This window comes from Mobula birostris, chromosome 4 (assembly GCF_030028105.1).
Source record: "Mobula birostris isolate sMobBir1 chromosome 4, sMobBir1.hap1, whole genome shotgun sequence".
Taxonomy (NCBI): Eukaryota; Metazoa; Chordata; class Chondrichthyes; order Myliobatiformes; family Myliobatidae; genus Mobula; species Mobula birostris.
Window position 1 is genome coordinate 161069856 of NC_092373.1, and position 26868 is coordinate 161096723.

At 40.5% G+C, this 26868-nt stretch overlaps 1 protein-coding gene across 8 annotated transcripts in view; it reads left to right on the forward strand.

The window, feature by feature from the left end:
- psd3l (pleckstrin and Sec7 domain containing 3, like) overlaps positions 1–26868 on the forward strand; it is a 532485-nt gene that overhangs the window by 453110 nt on the left and 52507 nt on the right. For all 8 annotated transcript variants that reach the window (XM_072256350.1, XM_072256351.1, XM_072256352.1 and 5 more), the window contains 2 exons: positions 425–468; positions 25068–25261. In XM_072256350.1, the coding sequence (XP_072112451.1) occupies positions 425–468; positions 25068–25261 (238 nt within the window). The remainder of the gene's footprint in view (positions 1–424; positions 469–25067; positions 25262–26868) is intronic.

Here is a 26868-nt window from a genome sequence, read left to right on the forward strand (position 1 = left end):
ATTAGTGGCTGTCTAAACCAGCTTTTAAGTTAAGCCTCCCCGGTTCTTTCACTAATTGAAGGAAAATTGAAGTGGATACTTAGGGAAATGTATCGAACTGAAGTGTTTCTTATTTGCCTTGTGCCAAAGTGTCATTGTTCATAATAATGTTTTTAATTTTAATTAAGAGATATTGTTTGAATGGACTTGGAGCTGGCAGAAGGAACCTTTTAGTTTATGTTTTTGTAATTTTAGGGATGAGTATCGAACAGTAACAATACACAAATCAAAGGAGACCCTTGCAAAACGCTGTCCCACCTTGTATATTTAATCTGGTTATTATCATGACTTAAATTGTGTATGTATTGGAGTATATTGAAGTAATTGATTGCATCCTAAACAATAAACACAATAAATAAACTTCCTGCTTCTGCTTACATTGCAGGCGTTGTACAATTCAATCAAGAATGAAAAGCTGGAGTGGGCAATGTAAGTAGTGAGGATGGTGATTTCTGAAAACGTGCTTCTGTGGAGCTGTGTGTTGTGTGCATGTTAATCCTATTTTAACAATGCTTTTATAATGAGGCAAGAGATGTTTTGGTTGTGACATCCTTCTCTCACACATGTTTACGTAACAGATCCTATCTCATGGTAGTGAAAATTGGTTGATGAGACCTTATTAGGATCTTGCTTTGCTTAACGCTGGATCTGAAGATATGCTGCCTGTCTGTTTCTTATTTCTTTACAGTGCAATTGAGCTTGGGCATGAAGATTTGTTATGGTTTTGTTGGCTCTTGCACCAACATAAGAGCGGGATGCAAGCCAAATCTTGGCCCCCATGCTAACCTGACAGCCTGTCAATATTCTGACTTCATAAAGCATCATCCACTGCACCTTCCTAACGTTCCAAGGAGACTTATACCAAACTGAATGTTAAGTAGGTGATTAGTTTAAGCACTAAGTGGTGCCAATCCACTTGAGGCATCTGAATATTGGAGCAGAATTGGGAAGTGCCTGAGAATGGATGAGCATTCAACCAGCATTTTGCATCTTTAATAATTCTTCCTTTCCCTTCTTTATTTCTGAAGCTTCCAAGGGCACGACAAACTGTCAATTTGTTAATGTGGTAATATTTTATCATTGAATACTATTGTGTCAGCCTGATGAGTTAGGAAATTAATCTCCAAAGAACTCTGGGTTCAGTTGTCAACATGGCTGCATCAGTCATCCAGTTAGTTGTGCATCTGGTTTTATGCTGGACAGCACAACACCATTCTCATTCCCTATATTGATGCTGCCTTTCAGGTACATCAATAACATTACTGAAACCCAGTTTCCAAATGTACACTGCTATCATTCAGAACCCTTGACTCCTCCTCTGTGCTGTGAAACATTAGGATCCAGAAGAGACAAAACTTTGTCCAGTTCAGCATTAGTGAGTTTGAAGTCACCCTTTCTGAACCCTGATGCAAAATCCATACCTCCAGCATTAAACTCTGACCTCACACCCACTCTCCTCACAATACCGACCCCTTCATTGGCTGAATAAGGCCATTCCTGCCAGTCTCACATGGTGGATTGACCTTGAGTCTGGCTTCAAAGAGGTAAGGAGCTTGCACTTATACATTGCTTTTCATGTTTTCGGGATATTGCACAGTGTTTGAAAGCCAATTAATTACTTTTGGAATACTGCTGCTTGTTGTCAAGGCAATTACAATGGCCATAAGGAGCAGAGCAACTCACCTACACCATTTAGCTACAAATTGTGGAAAATGTGGCTCAAAGCACCACAAGAACTCTCCTGTTTGAAAAATGGCAAGGTTTTTCTGTGGTCAATTGTACGTATAAATGGAGCCTCAGTGTGGTACCATATCCAATTTGTAGTCTTCTCCCTTAATAATATGCTTATGAGACTAATTTCTGTGAAGGGATGTGTAAATTTACTTGGGATATTGTGAGTGTATCAAGAACCAACATTTTAGCCCAGAGACCCTGCCTTTCACCAAGATTTGTAATGATGGCTCTGCCCTAACTTCAGCCAGTGTGCTACCCAAGCTCTATGTGCTTTACTTACACTGAATCATGAGTTCTCCATGGCGTTCTAAGAATCTTTCCTAGTGTCATGTCCCAAAGTAAGTCCTGCTTGCCTGCCACCACTGAACCCAATAACCACCACAGGCTCCATCTTCCTCAGCGCACCACAATATGAGAATTTCCAGCTTCATTACAAAGGTTTCCCCTAATCTTTCTTTCCCCTCTCAAAACCTATTTCTTTAACCTACCTTGATATCTCAACACATCTTTATGTGAAGCATGGTTGGAATTTTTTTTTGACGTCCATGGTGTTGTGTTTGCTAATTTTTGTTCTTCACACTGACTCCCCATGTATGTTTATTGCTCAGCCAATTGCAAGCTTAGATACTGTGCCACACCGGGATGCTCCAGTTTCTATTAGATTGCATTACTGTGTCAAAGCACTGGTATAAACCTACTAACATGAAAATTGAAGGTTCAAACCCCATTCCTGGCACTTGAAAACAAGGGGTCATTTCCATTTTAGCATGTTAAGGTTTAATCACTTCCTTTCCACTCTTAGTCCTGATGCAGAGTCTCAACCCAAAACATTGGCTACATATAGTATTTCCTTCTTTAGATGACCCACTAGGTTTGTCCAAATTACAGCATCTGCAGTGCCTAAGTCTCCAAGGTTTGTGCATTATCTAGCACTTTGAAGTATTTCACAAAAGTTTCAACAATGTGTGAATATATGCTTTTGTCTATATTCTCAATTTGGAGTTCTTGCTTTGCCAGTGTAGTATCACTGATCCGATACTTGATCACTTCCAACACAATGGAAAAAAATCATACCCCTGTAATGTATTGCCTTTGAACACAAATTACTTATTAATCTGTGACATGCTGAAAATCTAATCCTCTGCTAAGTGTTCTTGCCTCAAAGTCTTTATTGATTTCTCAATCTGGTTAATTGACCTAATTTTATCAGATTCTGCATTTTGTTTCCAAGAAACACTTTCCTATATACACATTGAAGAAATTCTTTAATCATTAGCTGTCAGTTTAACAATATAAAAATCCATTGTGGAAGTTACACTAAATGCGATTGTCTTATTCTGGATTTTAGCTATAAGTGATCTGTGGTGTTGCTTGACCACACACCTCTCTCCAGGCTTTTTCAGGGTTTTACCATGTTCAGTATCTCTTTTAGTAAAATGTATGGTTTCAAAAACACGCCTTTGCTGTGCCATAAGTCGACGAGCTTCATTGAACAATTAATGTTTGTCAGTACAATACTGCAGATACTGGAAATCTGAAGTAATAACACAATGCTGGACATACTCAATATCAGGCATCATCAGTGCAGAGAGAAATAAATAAGCATTTCTGTTCAGTGATTTTTCCTCTGTATATTTCTCTCCACTAACGCTGCCTGGCCTGCTGTGTATTCGCAGGATTTCCTGTCTCTTATTTGAATTCATAGGTTTCTCAATTTTTGATGTTCAGAAGCTCCACCTCAGGAACATACAGTGCCTCTTGTAGATTAGATTGTAGAATGGGTCTAATGATGGGCCAAAGATAACTTTATCTCCCTGCATCCCTTTTTTTCCCCCAGCCTGTTCATTAAGTAGGCACGTAAGCTATTTTTCCATTCTTACATGACTGTTAAATTCCACAGGCCATTCTCCACAGTTCCATGTTTAGTGTAGCCTGGCCAATTGCACCTTTTGACACCTTCATCGATTTCTGTTGAGTTGTTCATTTCATCCGTTCCATCTCATTGATGTAAATTTGAAATAACAGTCCCAACACCATTACCGAGGTCATAAAGTAACTGATAGCAGTTCTGCTCAAACATTTCTTGGCCAGTCATTTCAGTCAAGCCTGATTATTGTGGTGAGGTTGTGTTTATGAAATAGGAGCTGGAATAGCCCACTTCATCTTCTGTTATGACATCGGAGGAGGTCATTTCAGTCTGTCATATTTATGTCAGCTTCCACTCCTTGTAGCCAATTCTCTCCACAGACCAATCAACAGTTCTGCAGTTCAATAGCTTATGGGGAATTTGATGGGAAACACAACTCAACATTCCTATCTATCTACTTTACATCCTCTTGCTAGTCAAGAATTTACCAACCTTTGAATTTGGAACAGTACAGCACAGAAACCAGTTCACTTTGTCTGCAGCAATCATGATGACAACCTAACTAATCCCATCTCCTTCCACCCACTGTGCCTACACCAATCAGGCTGCAAATCTAACTAATCCCACCTTAGTTCCCTCCAGGCTCAACAAGAAGCTCAGAGACCTCGGCCTTCACCCTGCCTTGTGCAGCTGGATCCTGGACTTCCTGTCAGATTGCCAGCGGGTGGTAAGAGTGGGCTGCCTCACCTCTGCCTCTCTGACCCTCTGACTCTCAACACAGGTGCCCCTCAGGGCTGTGTACTAATCCCCCTCCTTTACTCTCTGTATACCCATGACTATATCGCCACTCACAGCTTCAATCTGCTAATTAAATTTTCTGATGACACTACACTGATTGGTTTAATCTCAAATAATAAAAAGGCAGCCTATAAAGAAGTCATCACCCTGACACAGAGGTGTCAAGAAAACAATCTCTCCTTCAATATCGCAAAAACAAAGCAGCTGGTTGTGGACTACAAGAGGAATGGAGATAGGCTAATACCTATAGACATCAATGTATCTGGGGTTGAGAGGGTGAGCAGCTTTAAGTTCCTCGGCATAAACATCACCGAGTATCTCACGTGGTCTGTACATACTGGCTGTGTGGTGAAAAAGGCACAACAGTGCTCTTGCACCTCATATGGTTGAAGAACTTTGGTATGACCCCCCAAATTCTAAGAACTTTCCATAGGGGCACGATTGAGAGCATCTTAACTGGCTGCATCACCTGCTGGTATGGGAACTGTACTTCCCTCAATCGCAGGACTCTGCAGAGAGTGGTGTGGACAGCCCAGCTCATCTGTAGATGTGAACTTCCCACTATTCAGGACATTTGCAAAGACAGGTAAAAAGGGCCTGAAGGATCATTGGAGACCCAAGTCACCCCAACCACAAACTGTTCCAGCTGTTACCATCCGGGAAACGGTACCGCAGCATAATTTATTTCTTATATCCTTCGCATACATAAGGAGTAAAAGTCTTTACGTTATGTCTCCGTCTAAATGGGCAATGTGTAATCATAGTAATTTATAAGAAATAGAACAGTCAATGTAACATAAAATACACTCAAGTCACTGTGAGTTCATCAGTCTGATTGCCTGGTGGAAGAAGCTGTCCTGGAGCCTGTTGGTCCTGGCTCTTATGCTGCGGTACAATTTCCCGGATGGTAGCAGCTGGAATAGATTGTGGTTGGGGTGACTCGGGTCCCCAATGATCCTAAGGGGTTCTTTTTACACATAGGTCTTTGTAGATGTCCTGAATCATGGGAAGTTCACAACTAAAGATACGCTGGGCTGTCTGCACCACTCTCTGCAGAGTCCTGTGATTAAGGGAGGTACAGATTCCATGCCAGGCAGTAATGCAGCCAGTCAGGATGCTCTCAATCGTGCCCCTGTAGAAAGTTCTTAAGATTTGGTGGCCCACACCAAGCTTCCTCAACTGTCTAAGGTGAAAGAGGTGCTGTTGTGCCTTTTTCACCACTCAGCTGGTGTGTACAAACCACGTGAGGTCCTCGGTGATGTGGATGCCGAGGAACTTGAAGCTGTTTACCCTCTCAACCCCAGATTCATTGATGTCAATAAATCCATTGATACCTGTCTCCATTCCTCCTGTAATCCACAACCAGCTCCTTTGTTTTTACAGCATTGCGGGAGAGGTTGTATTCTTGACTCCAATGTGTCAGAGAGATGACTTCTTCCCTGTAGGCCACCTCGTCATTGTTTGAGATAAAGCCAATCGACGTAGCATTGTTGGCAAATTTAATTAGCAGATTAGAGTTGTGGGTGGCGACAGAGTAATGGGTATACAGGGAGTAAAGGAGGGGACTTAGTACACAGCTCTGAGGGGCTCCTGTATTGAGAGTCAGAGGGGTGGAGGTGAAGGAGCCCACTCTTGCCACCTGCCGGCGATCTGACAGGAAGTCCAGGATCCAGTTGCACAAGGCAGGGGCAAGGCTGAGGTCTCTGAGCTTCCTATCAAGCCTGGATGTAACTATGGTGTTGAGTACTGAACTGTAGTCCAAGAGCAGCATTCTCACATGAGCATCCTTCTTCTTCAGATGTGTAAGGACAGTATGTAGAGCTGTGGCTATTGCGTCATCTGTCGATCGGTTGTGTCGGTAGGCGAATTGTAGGGGGTCCAGTTTGGGTGATAGGAAGCTGCAGATGTAGTCCTTGACCAGCCTCTCAAAGCATTTGCTTATTATTGAGGTGAGTGTGACAGGACACCAGTCGTTCAGGCATGTTACCTTGGTAACATAAAAGCTAGGACCACCAGTCTCCAGGACAGTTTCTTCCACCAGGACATCAGAGTGCATAATTCATGCTGATGCAACTATATTTCTGTGTTATATTGATTATTGTATATAATATTTATTATAAATTACTATAATTGCACATTGCACATTTGAACGGAGATGTAACGTAAAGATTTTTACTCCTTATGTATATGAAGGATGTAAGTAATAAAGTCAATTCAGTTCAATTCAATTCATTTCTTCTACCTACTGTGCCTGCACCAACCATGCTGCTAATCTGACTAATCCCATCTCCTTCCACCCACTGTGCCTACGCCAATCATGCTGCTAATCTAACTAATCCCATCTCCTTCCACCCACTGTGCCTACACCAATCATGATGGCAATCTGACTAATCCCATCTCCTTCCACTCACTGTGCCTTTGCCAATCATGCTGCTAATCTAACTAATCCCATCTCCTTCCACCCACTGTGCCTACGCCAGTCATGGCAATCTGACTAATCCCATCTCCTTCCACTCACTGTGCCTATGCCAATCATGCTGCTAATCTAACAAATCCCATCTCCTTCCACCCACTGTGCCTACGCCAATCATGCTGCTAATCTAACTAATCCCATCTCCTTCCACCCACTGTGCCTACGCCAATCATGATGGCAATCTGACTAATCCCATCTCCTTCCACTCACTGTGCCTATGCCAATCATGCTGCTAATCTAACAAATCCCATCTCCTTCCACCCACTGTGCCTACGCCAATCATGCTGCTAATCTAACAAATCCCATCTCCTTCCACTCACTGTGCCTATGCCAATCATGCTGCTAATCTAACAAATCCCATCTCCTTCCACCCACTGTGCCTACGCCAATCATGATGCTAATCTAACAAATCCCATCTCCTTCCACCCACTGTGCCTGCAGCAATCATGATGGCAATCTAACTAATCCCATCTCCTTCCACACACTGTGCCTGCAGCAATCATGATGGCAATCTGACTAATCCATCTGCCTGCACATGGTCTGTATCCTTCTGTTCTCTGCCAGTTCATCCTCATCCAAGTGCCTCTTAAACACTGTTATATTTCCTTCCACCACCTCCTCTGTCAGCATGTTCCAGGCAGCAGTTCTCTGCGTAAAAAAAAACTTGCCCTGTACATCTCCTTTAAACTTTCTTCCTCTCATCTTAAAGCTGTGCTCTCTAGTATTTGACATTTCTATCTTGGTATAAAAATCCCATTATCTACCCTATCTATCTGTGCCTCTTATAATCTTATAAATTTCTGTCAGGCCACCCCTCAGCTTCTAGCACTCCAAAGAAAACAAGCCGAATTTGTCCAACCTCTCCTCACAGATAACGCTCTCTAAACCAGGCCACATTCTAATGAACCTCTTCTGCATCCTTTCCAAGTACTTCATAACCTTCCTGCACACAAAATACCAAATGTGGTCTAACCGAAGTTTTATGTTGCTGCAATGTAACATCCTATATATTATACTCAGTGCTCTGACCGTTGAAGGCAAGAAAGCCGTAGAATATGTTTTCTTTACCATACTTGTGTCATGACTATCGGGGAGCTATATATCTGAAAAAAATTCTAAGACTCTCCTCTTGTGATTTGAGGAAGAGAGTTCCAAAGATTTTTGACTCTCTTAGAGAGAGAGAAAAATGCCTAATTTCCATTTTTTAAACAGTGATCCACCAGAGGAATCTCCCTTTACACAGGATTATAAGTAACATATGAAGGCACTAGCAAAACTCAGCAGTCAGGCAGCATCAGTAGAGGGAAATGGACAGTCGATGCTTCCATATACAGATTTTTGACCTACAACAGTAACAGTCCATTTCCCTGCATGACCCGCTGAGACCTGCCAAAGGGTCTCAGCCCAAAATGTCGGCTGTACTCTTTTTCCGTAGATGCTGCCTTGCCTGCTGAGTTCCTCCAGCATTTTGTGTGTGTTCTTCCAGCACCTTTGTGTGTTACTCCAGGCTTTCAGCGTCTGCAGTCTCTCTTGTGTCTGCAAGATCTTAAGTGTTTTAATTAAGTTATCTCTCAGTCCAGCAAATACAAACCTTGTATGTCCAACCTTTCTTCATAAGACAATCCACCCATTCCAGGTATTGATCTAATAAACCATTGCTGGACTGCATCCAGCATATGTACATCCTTCTCTCCTGTTATAACCATTGCAAGTGCTTTCTCAAAGATCTCTGGATTATGAATTTGAGGATGCAATACGTTACATATCAGTGGAGAAGTAATATGGAGAAACTAGATACTGCAGATGCTGGAATCTGGAGAGAAAAATAAATTGCTGGAAGAACTAAGAACTCAGAACTCGGTCATGGAATAGTGGCTGCTATATTTACTCTTCTCAACCTCAGATCTTTTTAAATTTACAGCACCTATTTCATTGCACAAATCAGTCACAACCTTGTTGCTATGGAAATCACTATAGTGATTAAGTAAACCTTAGCCAGTGAAACGTTGTTCAGGCGTCACCATTTCAGAAGCTTTGATATTTTTGCTGAATATGGGTTGGCTTCTTTTGGCTGCGACAGGGGAGTTGGGTTTAATTCCATCCCTCCAACAAATCACTGCATTCACCCCAATGTTTCACTCCCCATTTTAAATTTTCATTGCTCCTCTGAAGTACTTTGGGAAATCAACTCAGTGGATTTCCCAAAGCTCTACTAATCTGATACTTAGCAGGATCCCTTTCAACATTTGTGTATGCTACATATGGAAATAGAGACAGTTTTGGTGAAATAAAACCTCTTTAACTGATTGTGTCCACGTACAGGGTTTGGAGTTAGGGAGCTGGATTTGAGAGCACAAACTGCTGAGGAGACTTTTGGGGGAATTGATCCTTGAAATTTATAGATTTTCAATCAAAACTAACTAGGGGGAAAGTTGATCAGTTGCAAGTTGTCACCCAGGCTCAGTTGGAAGCATCTCTGTGTCTCCTCATTCACAGAATTGGAGTTCAAGCTCACTCTAATGTGTTGAACATAATGTCCAGACTGACACCTCAGTGCAGCAATAAGCAAATAAGATGTTAGAGCACACCTCTAGCCTCAGGCTCAGGTGAACTAAACAACATTTCATTCCATTATCCGCAGTAAATCACCCTCCTCCTGACTCCCCAAAGAGCTACAACTGTTTGCAAGGCACAAGTCAGGAGTCTTTTCAAATACTTTCTGCTTGCCTGGGTGAGTGCAGCATGATCTAACACATCTAGCTCAGGACAAAGCTATCAACTTGATAGGCACTCAGTCCACTACCATAAGATGTTCCCATCCTCCAGCGCTGGTGCATTATGTCTTGGATGTGAGTCATGTAGGCAAATGTACAGCAGATCTGCTTCGTTAACATCATCCAAATCACCGCCCCCCCCCCCATGTCTGGCACACGGATGTGTTGCCAAGTCACATACCATCTTGATGTAGGATCCTCAAATCATACAGCAGGGAAATTGGTCTTGCGGCCCAACTAGTCCATGCCAAATAAGATGCCTATCCAAGCCAGTCTCATTTGGCCGTGTTTGGTTTATATCCCGCTAAAACTTTGAAATGCTTGTGCAAATGTCTTTTAAACATTCTTAATGCACCTGTTTAATGACTTTCTCTGGAAGTTTGTTCAATTTACAAACTACCCTCTGGGAAAACGTTGCTCCTCAATGGTTTACTGGTTCAATTTAATCTCAGAGAATGTATCCAGTATACAACCTGAAATCCGTACTCTTCACAGACATCTACAAAACTGAAAAACCCCAAAGAATGAATGACATGTACGTGTGCTTGCAACACTGTGTGTCCGACAGAGTAATCAGCAGCACTGGGGCTCCACAGGGGACTGTCTTGTCTCCCTTTCTCTTCACCATTTACACTTCAGACTTCAACTACTGCACAGAATCTTGTCATCTTCAGAAGTTTTCTGATGACTCTGCCATAGTTGGATGCATCAGCAAGGGAGATGAGGCTGAGTACAGGGCTACGGTAGAAAACTTTGTCACATGGTGTGAGCAGAATTATCTGCAGCTTAATGTGAAAAAGACTAAGGAGCTGGTGGTAGACCTGAGGAGAGCTAAGGTACCGGTGACCCCTGTTTCTATCCAGGGGGTCAGTGTGGACATGGTGGAGGATTACAAATACCTGGGGATACGAATTGACAATAAACTGGACTGGTCAAAGAACACTGAGGCTGTCTACAAGAAGGGTTAGGGCTCTCTATTTCCTGAGGAGACTGAGGTCCTTTAACATCTGCTGGACGATGCTGAGGATGTTCTACGAGTCTGCGGTGGCCAGTGCTATCATGTTTGCTGTTGTATGCTGGGGCAGCAGGCTGAGGTGGCAGAGACCAACAGAATCAACAAACTCATTTGTAAGGCCAGTGATGTTGTGGGGATGGAACTGGACTCTCTGACAGTGGTGTCTGAAAAGAGGATGCTGTCCAAGTTGCATGCCATCTTGGACAATGTCTCCCATCCACTACATAATGTACTGGGTGGACACAGGAGTACATTCAGCCAGAGACTCATTCCACCGAGATACAAAATAGAGCGTCATAGGAAGTCATTCCTGCCTGTGGCCATCAAACTTTACAACTCCTCCCTTGGAGGGTCAGACACCCTGAGCCAATAGGCGGGTCGTGGACTTATTTCATAATTTACTTGCATAATTTACATATTACTATTTAACTATTTATGGTTTTATTACTATTTATTAATTATGGTGCAACTGTAACGAAAACCAATTTCCCCCGGGATCAATAAAGTACGACTATGACTATGACAGAAACCATGAGAACACCAACTTGGCCTTTTCTCCTTGGAGTGACAGAGGATGAGAGGTGACCTGATAGAGGTGTATAAGATGATGAGAGGCATTGATCGTTTGGATAGCCGGAGGCTTTTTCCCAGGGCCAAAATGGCTAACACGATAGGGCACAGTTTTAAGGTGCTTGGAAGCAGGTACAGAGGGGATTGTCAGGGGTAAGATTTTCACACAAAAAGTGGTGGGTGCGTAGAATGCACTGCTGGTGCCAGTGGTGGAGGCAGATGCAATAGGGTCTTTTTGGAGACTCTTAGATAGGTACATGGAGCTTAGAAAAATAGAGGGCTATTCAGTAGCGTAATTTTAGGCAGTTTCTAAGAGTAGGTTACATGGTCAGCACAACATTGTGGGCTGAAGGGCCTGTAATGTGCTGTAGATTTCTATGTTCTATGTTCATATCTACCCTGGACTGGGTGTATGTTTCCCATTCCATGCATTCATGATTAACACTTCAAGCTTTCTAGACTGTGAGAGATGGGCATTGAGTTTAGTTATGCAGCATCCTGTAAGGAAGTTTAAACTTGAACGCCTACACAGACACACTCACACTCGGACACATGAACACAAGCATCCTTTTCTATTCTGACACTTGATATTTATACTGTACCTTTCCCATCTTTTTATAAATTATTTCTTTAGTGCTGAGCAAAAGAACGCAAGGGCAGTGGGCCTGCGAGGGAGTGGGAGTTGCAGAAGGATGACGAATGGGATTTGCTCTGCTGTAAGCCAGTTTGTTGGAGATGGGTGTATAGCCTCCTGCTGTGCTACAATAAATTAATTTATGCCAGAGAGGGAGGAAAAGCGGCACAACTAGTAACATTGTTCGTTACATGCCTGATAGTGATAAAGATTAGATAAATAAAATGGAATTGTGCACAAAAGTACCCAATCTAGTTTCCCGATGGATGTGAATCCTGTCAGAAGTGGTGACTAGCACAACCTAACACAAGTTAAATCACTCCATTCCCTCAGTTTGCTTGTTAAAAACAAGCCCTCACAAACCCAGTTTCTAGACAATGCTGCTGTTGTTCATCAGCTTTTTTTGGCTTTAGCATGAGCTCACCTTAGGGATGTAGCACTCCTGATTAAGTTGCTAGGCAAACACTTCTCATTAGATTGTTATAAATAGCGTAACTGCGGGGATTGTTTGCATTGGAATAAGGTAGTTCATGTTGGAAAATGCCAATGCGTTGTGAAGATGTAATGGGCTTATTTACTGTATCAAGATCATACACACTGCTGTACTTTTTCACCAGGCTGATAGTGATCTCCCTCACCCCTTGTAAAAAGGTCTTATCTGTTACTGTATAATGAAATTCACCGTTCCTTACTCTCTGTTGTTAAGTACTCCAGCAAAGGGAAATTAGCCTGCTGTTATTTATATTTATGGAAAAATATCTTTATTGATGACTGACATGTTTTATTCATTGTACATGATTCTGTGCACTAGACTTTATAAAAACGTCATGCTTGATATCTAAACATTATCAATCTTGAGGACCATTAGACGGATCCATTTGTGATACTATGTCTCAATAACACTTGTGTCAATAGCAACTGATTTTGTATTGTCTTTAAACATTGTTTACTGTTTATGTGCTTCTTCATCCCTTTCTGTCTCTTTCTCCTCAATATTTTTTCTTGCATCCTAAGAAGAAGTAAGTTGGAGAAGGTGGAGAGGATAGAAGGAACTGGAACATTTGAGCTTACACAAGCGATGGCAGATGCTGGAATCTGGAGCAACAAACAATCTGCTGGAGGAACTCACCTTCCTCCTCATCTGGTTTCGCCTATTGCCTGTCAACCTTTACTTCTTCCTCTAACCTCACCTTATTTTGCCTCTCTCCCCCTTCCTCTTCAGTCTTCATGAAGTGGCAACTGTTTATTCCTCTCCACAGACGTGCCTGACCTGCGGGGTTCCTCCAGCACTTTGTATGCGATCCTCAAGGTTTTCAGCATCTGCAGAGCCTCCTGTGTTGATAAGCTAGTGCACTTTTTTCACCGAGCTGGTATTCAGTATTACATTTTGCTGACCAGTTAATTATATGGATATCTAACTACTGTGCTACATTACTGTAGGCAAAAGAAATGTATTACCAACATCAGCATGTAGTCTTGAGTCCAGGTATGGATACAAGGAGAAATCAAAGCGAAGGTACAGGACTTCATTTCTATTTCATCTGAGTACCCTGTTAAGCTATGATGCAGGGCTGTAAGTTATTCATGGTTATATACTCATCTATGCTGTCTTCATCTTTTGTTTTTAATTCCATTGTTAATCCCTGTCCACCTTTAGAATAGAAATTGCTGAGGAAACTTGACATGCTGTAATTACACCCACCCTCCAGTAGTGACACTATCGCACCACCAATTAATTACAATGTGACAAGTTTACATTGGCAGTTTCCATTATTGTTAAGAATGGTACAAAACAAATATAAGTCTATATGCAAACAAATGGCTTCCTGAAGAGGAAATGTATTTTAAAATGTTATTTGATGACTTATGAAAGGGCTAAGCAGCTGTCTTTAAACTTCCCGATGAGCCAGTGGTTGGGTTTTAATTAGATTTTTCTTTAAACATATGGTTCCATTGAAAGAAGACCTAGGGTTAACAGTGTCCTAATGTTATCTGTGCAAAGAAGATGGAAAAGATAGAACAGACCAGAGAAGTATTAGCTTTGAGGTAAAGGGTTCAAAAATCAGATATGGTGTCCACAGTCAGTTATCTAGCTGAAAAACAAAGTAATGTCTTGAATATAATAATCTTCTTTTCTATAATGTGATTGACGATTGCAGTGGTGGCTTATCAGAAAGAAGTGAATGCTCGTTTGAGACCGTAGCACAGAGCAGATCTAATTTCTTTCTTTCACCAAATCCAATTATAGTGATTTATAATAAAACAAGATTAAATTCTGTTGGAATAAATGACAAAAATCAGAATCTAGTCTGGCTACTTTTTACTGGGTAGGTAATGAAAGAAATGCATAGGGTATAACATTTAAATCATTAATTACAACAATGTCTACACTCTAAATTTAAAATTATTAGCAATACATTGTCTTGCAAAATCCTGAAGTAATGCTGTAGAAATTAGGGTTGTTTATTAGCAGAAATAAGATAATAAACAGTGCTGAGTGATGTAAGCATGCGGTTTAACTTACTCTAAGTTGAAGAAGAGACCCTGTGAATATCAAATTATTTGTTGATGCTGTCTTTACATTCAGGAACGCCTGTAGCATTAAGGGTCAACTCACCAGTACTTCACCACTCCCTCCCACCCCTGCCAGTACCATTATATCATAGGCAAATGCTCTGTGACTTTTCATTCCCGAACTCATGACACGTTGTATTAAAACACTGATCTTTAATCCATATAATGTATATTGCAGGGTTCTAGAGTTAACACTGGTATCTTTTATGTTCTGACTTGGTAATGTCCTGGACTAACCAAGTGACCTCTGACTGCAAAAGCTGGACAATAATCAGGTGTGAGAGGATGCTGCTTATCTACCTGAACCCACTCTTCGGATATTTGAGGATACCACCCTGTGTGTCGAGGACTGTAAATTAAAATATGTTACTGTAACTCAGACTATGAAAACAGTTAAAATATTTTAAATTTCAATCATTTTCACTGTAAGCTAACATTGAGCTGTTTATACATCCACCTTTTTATGTATATGTCCATGCACGTAGATGTCTGCAGCTTGTTGATAAATTGTATTGGCTCTGCAGCATAATCTTGAAGGTGCATTTCTTGAAGATAATGAGATTGTAAATTGGAGTTCTGTACTTAATTGTTTCTAATTATGTGATTGTGAGAAAGGTAGAACTCATTTGGAGCAAATAGCCAATGCAATTATCAACCCACGACACCAATAAGGCTGAAAGCCTAAACAAAACTTCTTCTGCTTTGTTTTACCAAGAAAGAAATTTGCTTCCCACTAGAGTAAATTAACAGGAGTTGCGGAGTGTTGGCCATTCCAAAGTACCATCTGTTAACAAAGCTCCAGCTCCTTCTATCTGAGCAGAACTACAAGCTCTTTGTATTTCACTGTAAATAAAGAGTCAAACAAAATCTGACACAGTGACATATAGGAGCTGGTTTTAAGGAATGTCTTAAAGAAGAGCAGAATGATGGAATGGGAGGGTTCAGAAGTTTATGGCCAGCACATTTGGAACTAACGGTCACCAATGCTGGGCGTACTCAAGAGGTCAGAATTAGAACTAAATGAACCAGAGCAGTTGTTAGGTTACATGGGCTCACGTGCCTACCCTGTTCTTCACAATCCCTAATGTGCAAAAACTCATCTCAAACTTAAATATATTCAGTGACTCACCCCTTACAAACTCCTGAAATAGAGCTCATGAATCACTAAGATATGAAATTGATTCTCATCTCAGTCTTTAATGAGCAACCCTTTTCCATGAAACTATCTCCATAGTTCTAGATCTCTCCATAAGGGGAAGTATTTCTGAGCCTTTACCTGATCAAGAGTGCCTGAAATGTTATATTTTAGTAAGATCACTGAATTCACAGGTTCAGGAATAGGTACTTTCTCATAACCATCAGGTTCTTGAAGCTACCTGGACAACTCTAATCCAACCTTGACAGAGCATTATGGACTACCTATTGTTCTATCATGCCTTGTCTTTGATTGTGTCTTTGTCCTTGTTCTAAGATCTTGTTTTTGCACAATCTTTTATTCCCTTCCCCTTTCACTGTCTTGTATAATATAGTTTGTGTGTTGTCTATATCTGCAACCTGTGATGTTACTGTGAGCATGATTTTCATTGTTCTTCTACTTCACTGCAATTGTGCACATGACAATAGAAACATAGAACATTACAGCACAGAAGCAGCCCTTTTGCCCCTTCTTGGCTGTGCCGAACCATTTTTCTGCCTAATCCCACTGACCTGCACCTGGACCATATCCCTCCATACACCTCTCATCCATGTACCTGTCTGAGTTTTCCTTAAATGTTAAAAGTGAGCCCGCATTTACCACTTCATCTGTCAGCTTATTCCACACTCCCACCACTCTCTGTGTGAAGAAGTCTCCCCAATGTTGCCTTTAAACTTTTCCCCCTTCACCCTTAACCCATGTCCTCTGTTTATTTTCTCCCCTAGCCTCAGTGGAAAAAGCCTGCTTGCATTCACTCTATCTATACCCATTATAATTTTATATACCTCCATCAAATCTCACCTCATTCTTCTATGCTCCAGGGAATAAAGTCCTAACCTGTTCAACCTTTCTCTGTAACTCACTTTCTCAAGTCCCGGCAACATCCTTGTAAACCTTCTCTGCACTCTTTCGACCTTATTAATATCCTTCCTGTAATTTGGTGACCAAAACTGCACACAATACTTCAAATTCAGCCTCACCAGTGCCTTATACAACCTCACCATAACATTCCAACTCTTATATTCAATACTTTGATTTATAAAGGCCAATGTACCAAAGGCTCTCTTTACGACCCTATCTACCTGTGATGCCACTTTTAGGGAAATTTGTATCTGTATTCCCAGATCCCTCTGTCCTACTGCACTCCTCAGTGCCCTACCATTTACCTTGTATGTTCTACCTTGGTTTGTCCCTCCAAAGTGCAATACCTCACACTTGTCTGTATTAAACTCCATCTGCCATTTTTCAGCCCATTTTTCTAGCTGGTCCAACTCCCTCTGCAAGCTTTGAAAACCTTCCTCACTGTCCACTACACCTCCAATCTTTGTATCATCAGCAAATTTGCTGATCCAGTTTACCACATTATCATCCAAGTCATTGATATAGATGACAAATAACAATGGACCCAGCACTGATCCCTGTGGCACACCACTAATCATAGGCCTCCACTCAGAGAAGCAATCCTCCACTACCACTCTCTGGCTTCTTCCATTGAGCCAATGTCTAATCCAATTTACTACCTCTCCATGTATACCAAGCGACTGAATTTTCCTAACTAACCTCCCATGCAGGACCTTGTCAAAGGCCTTACTGCAGTCCATGTAGACAACATCCACTGCCTTCCCTTCATTCACTTTGCTGGTAACCTCCTCAAAAAACTCTAATAGATTTGTTAAACATGACCTACCACACACAAGGCCATGTTGACTCTCCCTAATAAGTCCCTGTCTATCCAAATACTTGTAGGTCCTATCTCTTAGTACTCCTTCCAATAATTTACCTACTACTGACATCAAACTTACTGACCTATAATTTCCTGGATTACTTTTAGAGCCTTTTTTAAACAATGGAACAAAATGAGCTATCCTCCAATCCTCCGGCACCTCACCCATAGATACTGACATTTTAATATATCTGCCAGTGCCCCTGCAATTTCAACACTAGTCTCCTTCAAGGTCTGAGGGAATACCCTGTCAGATCCTGGGGATTTATCTACTCTGATTTGCCTCAAGATAGCAAGCACCTCCTCCTCTTCAATCTGTATAGGTTCCCTGACCTCACTACTTGTTTGCCTTATTTCCATTGACTCCATGCCAGTTTCCTTAGTAAATACAGACACAAAAAACCCATTTACGATCTCCCCCATTTCTTTTGGTTCCATACATAGCCAACCACTCTGATCTTCAAGAGGACCAATTTTATCCCTTACTATCCTTTTGCTCTTAATATACCCGTAGAAGCTCTTTGGATTATCCTTCACCTTGACTGCCAAAGCAACCTCATGTCTTCTTTTAGCCCTCCTAATTTCTTTCTTAAGTATTTTTTTTGCACTTTTTATACTCCTCAGGCACCTTATTTGCTCCCTGTTTCCTATACGTGTCATACATCTCTCTCTTCTTCTTTATCAGAGTTGCAATATCCCTTGAGAACCAAGGTTCCTTATTCTTATTCACTTTGCCTTTAATCCTGACAGGAACATACAAACTCTGCACTCTCAAAATTTCTCCTTTGAAGGCCTCCTACTTACCAATCACATCCTTGCCAAAGAACAACGTGTCCCAATTCACGCTTTTCAGATCCTTTCTCATTTTTTCATATTTGGCCATTTTCCAGTTTGGAACTTCAACCTGAGGACCAGATCTATCTTTATCCATGATCAAGTTGAAACTAATGGTGTTATGATCACTGGAACCAAAGTGTTCCCCTACACACACTTCTGCCACCTGTCCTAACTCATTTCCTAATAGGAGATCTAATATTGCACCCTCTCTAGTTGGTACCTCTATATATTGATTTAGAAAACTTTCCTGAACACACTTTACAAACTCTAACCCATCTAGACCTTTAACATTATGGGAATCCCAATTAATATGTGGAAAATTAAAATCCCCTGCTATCACAACTTTATGTTTCCTGCAGTTGTCTGCTATCTCTCTGCAGATTTGCTCCTCCAATTCTTGCTGACTATTGGGTGGTCTATAATACATTAATGTGGTCGTACCTTTCCTATTTCTCAGCTCCAAGCATATGGTCTCGGTAGACAAGCCCTCTAATCTGTCCTGCCTGAGCACTACGGTAACATTTTCCCTGACTAGCAATGCCACCCGCCCCCGCCCCCGCCACCCTTCATTCCTCTGCCTCTATCACGTCTGAAACATTGGAACCCTGGAACATTAAACTGCCAGTCCTGCCCTTCCTGTAGCCAAGTTTCACTGATGGCTATAATGTTGTAATTCCATGTGTTAATCCACGCCCTCAGCTCATCAGCCTTCCCCACAACACTCCTTGCATTGAAATAGGCACACCTCAGAAGATTATTACCACCACACACAACCATTCTATTTGTGACTTTGCATGAACTTTTAACACCGTTAAACGTGACTTGACTTTTGTTGGAACTCTAGTGAATATAGGCCCGCCTTGATCAAGCTCCTTTCATAAGACAACCCCCTCATTCTAGGACATCTGATCAAACTCCCTCCAATTCTTTCGGAAATAAAGTGACCCAAGATTGTACTCATTAATCTGATACAGCCTTCCCAGCTCCCTGTACTGTATTAGTAAAGATTTCTCTACTTTTGGTCTCTAACCAGTCTGTTGCTTTCCTGATTATTTGTTGACCTGCATGCTAACGTTCTATATTTCATGTCTGAAGAGATTTAGGTCCCCTGTGCTGCAGCATTCTGTCACATCCCTCCATTTAAACAATATTTTGTTTTTCTATTCTTCCTGCCAGAGTGCGCAACCTTGTACCTCATCACATAGCACTCCATATGCCAACCTTCTCCCACACACCTACCTATCGACCTCGTCCAACTGCAGACTCTCAGAATCGTTCTCACAACTGCATTCTCTGCTGCCCTTTAGTTACAGCTTGCCAATTTGAAGATGTCCCTTTTACCTTGACTCTGTTTTCTTCTTGTTTTTTGCTAATTCTCTGTATTAGCTCCAATGGCATGAGTTTCTGTGGTGACCTCTTATATGACACTGTATCAAATGCCTTTTGGAAATCAAATTACACTACACTTACTGATACCCATTTAGCCACATCAATTCTTGCATCCTTAATTAACACTATTAACAAAATCAAATGGATTCTCTTTCCTGTTGATCTTGCTTGATTATATCATGATTTTCTAAATGTCTTGCTACTCCTTTCTGAGCCACGGATCCCAGCACTTTTCTGATGATGTAAGTGGTAGATTAATTGGCATATAGTTATTATATAATATAATGTGAATGAATCAACAAAAAAATCAATAAGTACAAAATGGATACAGAAAACTGAACTAGCAGTGATCACAGGCTTTCAGTTCACAGCAGGAGACCATTTAAGGGGTTTGCTTCGGAACTGACAAGGCAATCTATTCTATCCATAGTTATACAATACTTTAACATCCATTTCTACGAGGGTGATTGATAAGTTTGTGGCCTAAGGTAGAAGGAGTCAATTTTAGAAAATCTAGCACATTTATTTTTTCAACATAGCCCCTCCTACATGTACACATTTAGTTCAGCGGTCATGGAGCATACGGATCCCTTCTTTGTAGAAGTGGTCCACAGCAGGGGTGGTTGATAAGTTTGTGGCCTAAGGTAGAGGAGATGAGTTATTAACTTCAAACTTTCTGCATTATCACTCAAGGAGTTCAACTGTACATACATGTAAACGAGAGCATCTTAGACCTCCAGGTGGTCCACAGCAGGGGTAATTGATAAGTTTGTGGCCTAAGGTAGAAGGAGATGAGTTATACAGCTCTTGTTACATGCACGTGCAGTTCAACTCTTTGAGTGAAAATGCAGAAAGTTTGAAGTTAGTAACTCACCCTCTTCTACCTTAGGACACGAACTTATCAATCACCCCTGCTGTGGACCATTTTCTGGAGGTCTAAGACGCTGACTTCTACAAAGAGGGGATCCGTATGCTCCACGACTGCTGGACTAAGTGTGTAAATGTAGGAAAAATAAATACGCTAGGTTTTCTAAAATGGACTCCTTCTATCTTAGGCCACGAACTTATTAATCACCCCTCGTAGATAATTAAAACAATAATCCTAACTCTTCTGCCTGTAATATTCTCAGAATTTCCTTGATATAGAATGCACAACATCAGGGTATTACTTTTGAGAGATAAACTTGCCATAGGAACATTTCTCCCCTTATAACATTGGATTCAATAGAAAAAAAAGAGGCTCCACCTTACAGAAAATAGTTACACGTGGTTTACTAGGAACACAATCACTTTGTAACGCAGGGTATGTTGTGCAACTTTGTGCCAATTCTTAGGATGTGAATGTATTGGCTAGGTTTCCATGCATTGACAATTCCCTAATTGTCATTCAGATTAGTGAGTTGCTGCCTTTCACTGTCAGGGTCGCAATTCTGTGAGGTATTCCAAAATTGTTATTAGTTCAGGAGCCTGAGAAAGGTACTGAAGTAGTGGCACTGTACCTGGTAGTATGCTATGAGGATCTTAGACACATGGACAAATTGTAGAAAAAAATCTCTATCAATTAGTCTATAGCAAACCTGGACAGGTGGCAAGAAAAAAATAGAGAACTTGGAAAGCCATGACTCCAGAAATCAAATGTTCTACCCGATCTGCTAACCTTTATAGATTTATAGAGATTTTCAGCAGAGGAAGTCATTTAGCATGCTAGCTAAAAATGGACATGAAGTTAACATTGCTCCCCAGGTCTTGCAGGATTTGGTTCTAGAAGTGTTTTTGCAGGAACATTTTAAGCATAATGAGAATTTTTTCCTCCACTATCTAAGCCGTAGTGCAGTCTTTTTTCTTCCCTCCCTTTTAATCTTCTATGAATAAATGCAAATTTAAGCAAAAAAAAACTTTAGCTGCTGGAATCTGAAGTAAAACCAGAAAATTCTGGTAACACTCAGCAGATCAGCATCATCTATGGAAGGAGGAACAGATTTGTTATTTTGCTACGTCTTCTTTTGCTAAGATACATCATGCTTGTCACACATCACATCTCAAATTTTTCAGACTGCAACGAAAAATTTGTTTCCTTACAGAAATCAATGTAATTTGTATTTGATGGAATCAATTATAACCATTTCCATCATCTCCCCAGGGAGTCTGTTCCATTGAATTATCTATTTGCTTTTATTGAAGCAGAGGGTTTGCATAAAAATTATTTTATTGTGCCTGAGTTCAGATGAACCAGAGCAGAAACATCAACACTATTATTTGTCACACAGTTTCTGATAAACTTTTGACATGTAACATGGGGAAGTTTTCACATTAAATGTGTGGAGGATTTTGAGTAACTTTACTGATGTCTTCCAGAGGAAATGACTTGTCCATTAAATTGTCCACCTGAGTGACTGCCAATAACCTTCCCAAACCTCGTGAGCCTGAACTATTTGTATTTCCTCAATACAGGTAGCATTTTAGTGGTCCAGTATAGACCTTCTGCTAAGTTGTCATGTTTTCACAGTGCAGTAGAACACACAGTAATCCAACTGAGGATGTCAGGATTTTACATAGGCACATTATAAGTTGTTTTTTTTTAACTTTCTTTCAGGAGCACAAATGGCCTCTCTTGGTTAGGGCTGTATACAATTCCTGACCCAAGCAATGCGCCTGAATTGTAAATGCTCTCTGAAGTTACTGACTAAGCCATTGTTTATTCGACAGGGCATCCAGTGTTGAAAAACATACATTTGCAACACGAACATCTTAACAAAGAATCGTGAGGTGTCGCCTTTAACATCCCACGAGCTTGTACCTCATACACCAGTGCAATCCTGAGCTTACTTCTAATGAGTGAATATTTAATGCAATTTTATTTTTAACTGAAATGAATCACTTTGTACTTATTAATATGGAACTTCATCTACCGCCAATCTTCTAACTTATCAATAGCTCATTACAGATTCCATCAGCCTTATGAAGGAGTATTTATACCCCTAGTTTAATTGGTTTACGTTGCTAAAACTTGATGCACATTTATTTCCTTAAAATAAATAACACTGTTTAGAGTAATTAGTAAAAACACCATTTGCCTTGATATGGCACCAGAGAGCATACTATGGTTCCCTCAGGCTTGAGTCAGAAGGATCTGTGCAGAAGGCTTGAGCAAAGAAATCAGGCTGACTCCTCAGTGCAGTGCAAAAAAAAGTGTTTCACCATTGAAGGTGCAGACTTTTTGGTGCAGACATTAGCACTATGTGTTATGTCAGGATTAAGTAGCTATGGTTTTATATGGGAATTGGCTCTAATATCCAGCCAGTATTTATCCCCATTGGAATCAATAAAGCAGATGATCTGAACATCATCATGCTGCTATTTGCTGGTACTTGCTACATGAAATCTGCAGGAGTTAGGTTCCATTGGTTGTGAAACAGCTGGGGAGGATGTAAAAGGTGCTGCAAAATGCCAGTGTGTTATCCCTGCCTCTGAAAGGATGCCATTTCCTATTACCTAATGCACCATGAAACCATTGAAAATGATAGTTCATCAAGTGGTAACTTAGATGTTTGTTTCATCTTTGGTTGGCTAAAGAGCTGCTTCAACAATATGTAAAGGCTCATTCAAGTTAATGAAAGGGAAATGAAAGTGTTTTATTAAATCATATCAAAGCGTATCCATTAGTTTGAAAACATAAGCTGGATGATCAGGACTGGATGAAGGTTGTCGGCTAGAAATGCCGACTGTTTACTCTTTTCCATAGATGCTGCCTGGCCTGCTGAGTTCCTCCATCATTTTTTGTGTGTTGCTTGGATTTCCAGCATCTGCAGATTTATTTGTGTTTAAGCTGATTCACATTCTAATTCCTTCTAGAAATACTATTTTATATATATGGCTGTGTTTGGTCTTTAGCATTATTCCATGTAAAGTACCACTAACTATTGTGCTAATTGGTGAACACTGTTAAGATAAATATGTATGATGTGTGAAGGTATCTGCATACATCTGTTTATGTTCTCTATTGTAGGGTAATTATAGTTTGAACGTGTCATATTGCCATAGAACCTGCCCCAAATTCGCTGTTAAATTGGGGCTTAACACCAGATGTAGAAAAGGCAAAATATATGTGCCTTGAAAATATTTGTACTGTCCTGTCAACATTATTTGACCTCCAATCCCTGATCTTCTATTACGGATAAAACTAAGAGCCATCGGAGAATGTAATAAGTACAAGTGTGAATCGGCTATTTGGCCCTTCATGCCTGCTCTATCAATGCATAAGATCATGACTGATCTTTTTCCTCCGTGACACTTCCGTGCACCAACCCCATATCCCATGATGCTACTCCCTAGAGAGTGCCCATGCATTTGTACAACACAAAAGCCAGACAAGTCAGCCATTTTCTTGACACTGGAATTACTTGCAGCAAAAGAAGTTACTAATAAATTAATTATAAATGATGGCTGCTACTCCCAACTCTTTTCCCCCCTGGCAAGATGGGCACAGTCATTAAGTACAGGAGTCAGAATGTCAGTGGTTGTCCTCTTTGTTATTAGAAATTAGATTAAATATGTGAAAATTATTCATCCAACTTTGCAGTTCTTTCACATACCTAATAGAAATATTTTTGTGACAAGTTAGTGAGAAAATAACAGAAATTCAGTGTACCACCTGAAATTCCTAGACTGGTATTGATGGTTTGCAAAGCCCAATTTCTTCCTATAAACTAGTTAATTGGAATGTCAGTACTCAAATCCTGGGAGGCTATCCTATATGACCGATTTTGCTTCACTAGTAAACAATAAAAAGTAACCTTGTTTACATGCTGGATCCACATTCCTTTTGGATAACTTTGCAGTAATCGTTTACAGCAGAAACTGCTATGAACCCCCAGTGTGTTAGGCAGCATCTACGGAGAGAGAAAAACTAAGCTACCAAGAAATTTACTATTCTGCCCCACACATGTTATCTGGCATGCTGTGTGTTTCTAGCACTTTCTGCTTGTATTTCAGCTTTTCAGCATTTATTGTAGGAATAGAAATAGAAAGCCCTTAACTCCGAGTGGAGTCATCGGGACGCTGTCATGATGGTGTTTTTTTTTTTAGCAGGCTTTCTTATTTTTACGAGGCCGAGTAGCTAGCTCGATGCTCAACCCAGCTTGAATGGAAAGCATGCAAGGGAGCTGGCTGGATTCGAACGTAGGAGCCTTCGCTCCAAAGTCCGACACTGATCCCACTACGCCACCAGCCGACTAGCATTTATTGTATTTTGCTTTTAACATCCAGTGAGCACATGCAGGAAAAGTTTACCCTAGCTTCTTCAAAGAATATGTAAAATATCCATTTTCCTTGGGCCTAGAACCATACATTTTTATCTATTATTTGGCAGAGTGAAGTAGTTTGATAAGTATTGCACAATTCACTTTACAAATATCTTTTTTCTCTCTCACTTTTGTCTTCCTCCAGAAATGAAGAAGAGTTGAGGAAATCTCTCTCTGAGCTTGCTAATGACAAGACAGATAATGCTGGATCCAAGACCAGCAATCGTATTGGTTCTGGTACTAATCCGTTCCTTGACATTCCACAGGACCCCAATGCTAAAACGTACAAAACTGGCTTTCTCTCTCGAAAAATTCATGCAGATATGGATGGAAAAAAAAGTGAGTCCTGACTAGAGGTTCTTCCTCCGTTCCTATTTCATTGCTTACCTTTATGCTGTGTCAGTATTAAAAGTGATTTGCTTCCTCCCCGGGAGAGGATTAAGAAGCCAGAATGTTTTTGAGAAATTGTAAGTCCTGGTAGGATTAGCTTATGTTTTCCTTAGCATAGATCATTTCTGCGAGGCATAAAGTCAATGAATCATACAATTATAGAAGAAACAGAGATGTCCCTGTGCTGATTCTTTGAAAAACTTATCCAATTGCATAATACATTTTTATCTCCCCATTGTTTCTTTTCAAGCAGATATAATATTCTTTTGACATCTACTTCCACCAACACCCTATTGTTTAAAAATGGGTAAAATCCCATGACTTTCCCACTTATTCTTTTCCTGTTTACCTTAAATGAGGTTTCAGCATTTACAAACCCTTGTCTTTCCATGTTGGCTTGCTTATGAAGGGGAAACTGCACACTCTGGGGGGAAAAAGTCAACTTATTTAGAAAAACCTGTCCCTGTGTGGCTGCCCATTAATAGTAAATCTGCATAAGATATTCACTTTCTTGCTTTAAGTAGTTCTTTCTCCATGGAATATGTAACCAAACAAAAGGAAGAATAATTTGAAATCAGTGTTCCGACAAATTACTTACACTCTTCATTAAGTCGTTTTTACAATACGAAGTGACTTTATTATAGCATACAAGGTACCTGTAGTCTGCATCGATGTCATATAATATGATACTCCATGGTTGTGGTTACCATTTCGCTAGCAACATAAATATAAAGGCAGTCATCCTTCATCACGTATACAGTCAGGAAGACACTTGATTTCATGAAGAGCTATAAGCTAAAAAGTTTCTAGTTGAAGCACAAATTGTCCTCGTGAAGTTTTCTGCTGCTTTATTATTTTTGTCTGTGGATGTGGAAAGCAATAAAAAGGATTTTGAAGAATCTGTCTCCCATAGCAATATACAGTAATTCCACAGAGACAAGAAGTTATGTCAAGATCTTCAAACATACATTATGAAGTATAAGCAATTCCAGCAATAAATGCAATAAAATGTACCCATTGCACATGGATAGTCCTCAATTTAGAAATTGATACGATACCATGTGACTGTAAAATGCTGTGATTGGGATGTTGGAATATTAATGAGGATGTATCAGAGAGCAATATGTCTGCTCAGCACAGAATCATCATAACCTCTGCCTTTGCAAGCACGTTGAATTTCTTTTTAACACTGACAAATGGGACACAGATACAGCTCAGGTAGTGAACTTGATTGGCATGGACGAGTTAGGCAAAAGGGCCTTTTTTTCTGTGCTGTATGATTCTATGACTCTAGTTTGTTTATTTTTTTTCCACTGGGTTCTTTAAATTTGAAATAATAGACAAAGCAGAGAAGACCATACATTTGGAGACACCTGGGACAGTAGATGCTGGAAGTCCACAAAAGAAATATATTTTGGAAAATTTGAAGAAGATAATTTTTCATCATCTTGCATCAAGCTAACGGGTGACATCCTTGGCTGGTGTCCTCCTCCTTTCCCACTTTCACCTTTAAACCCACTCATATTTGGAACCCAGGGTTCCCCTGCACATCCCAG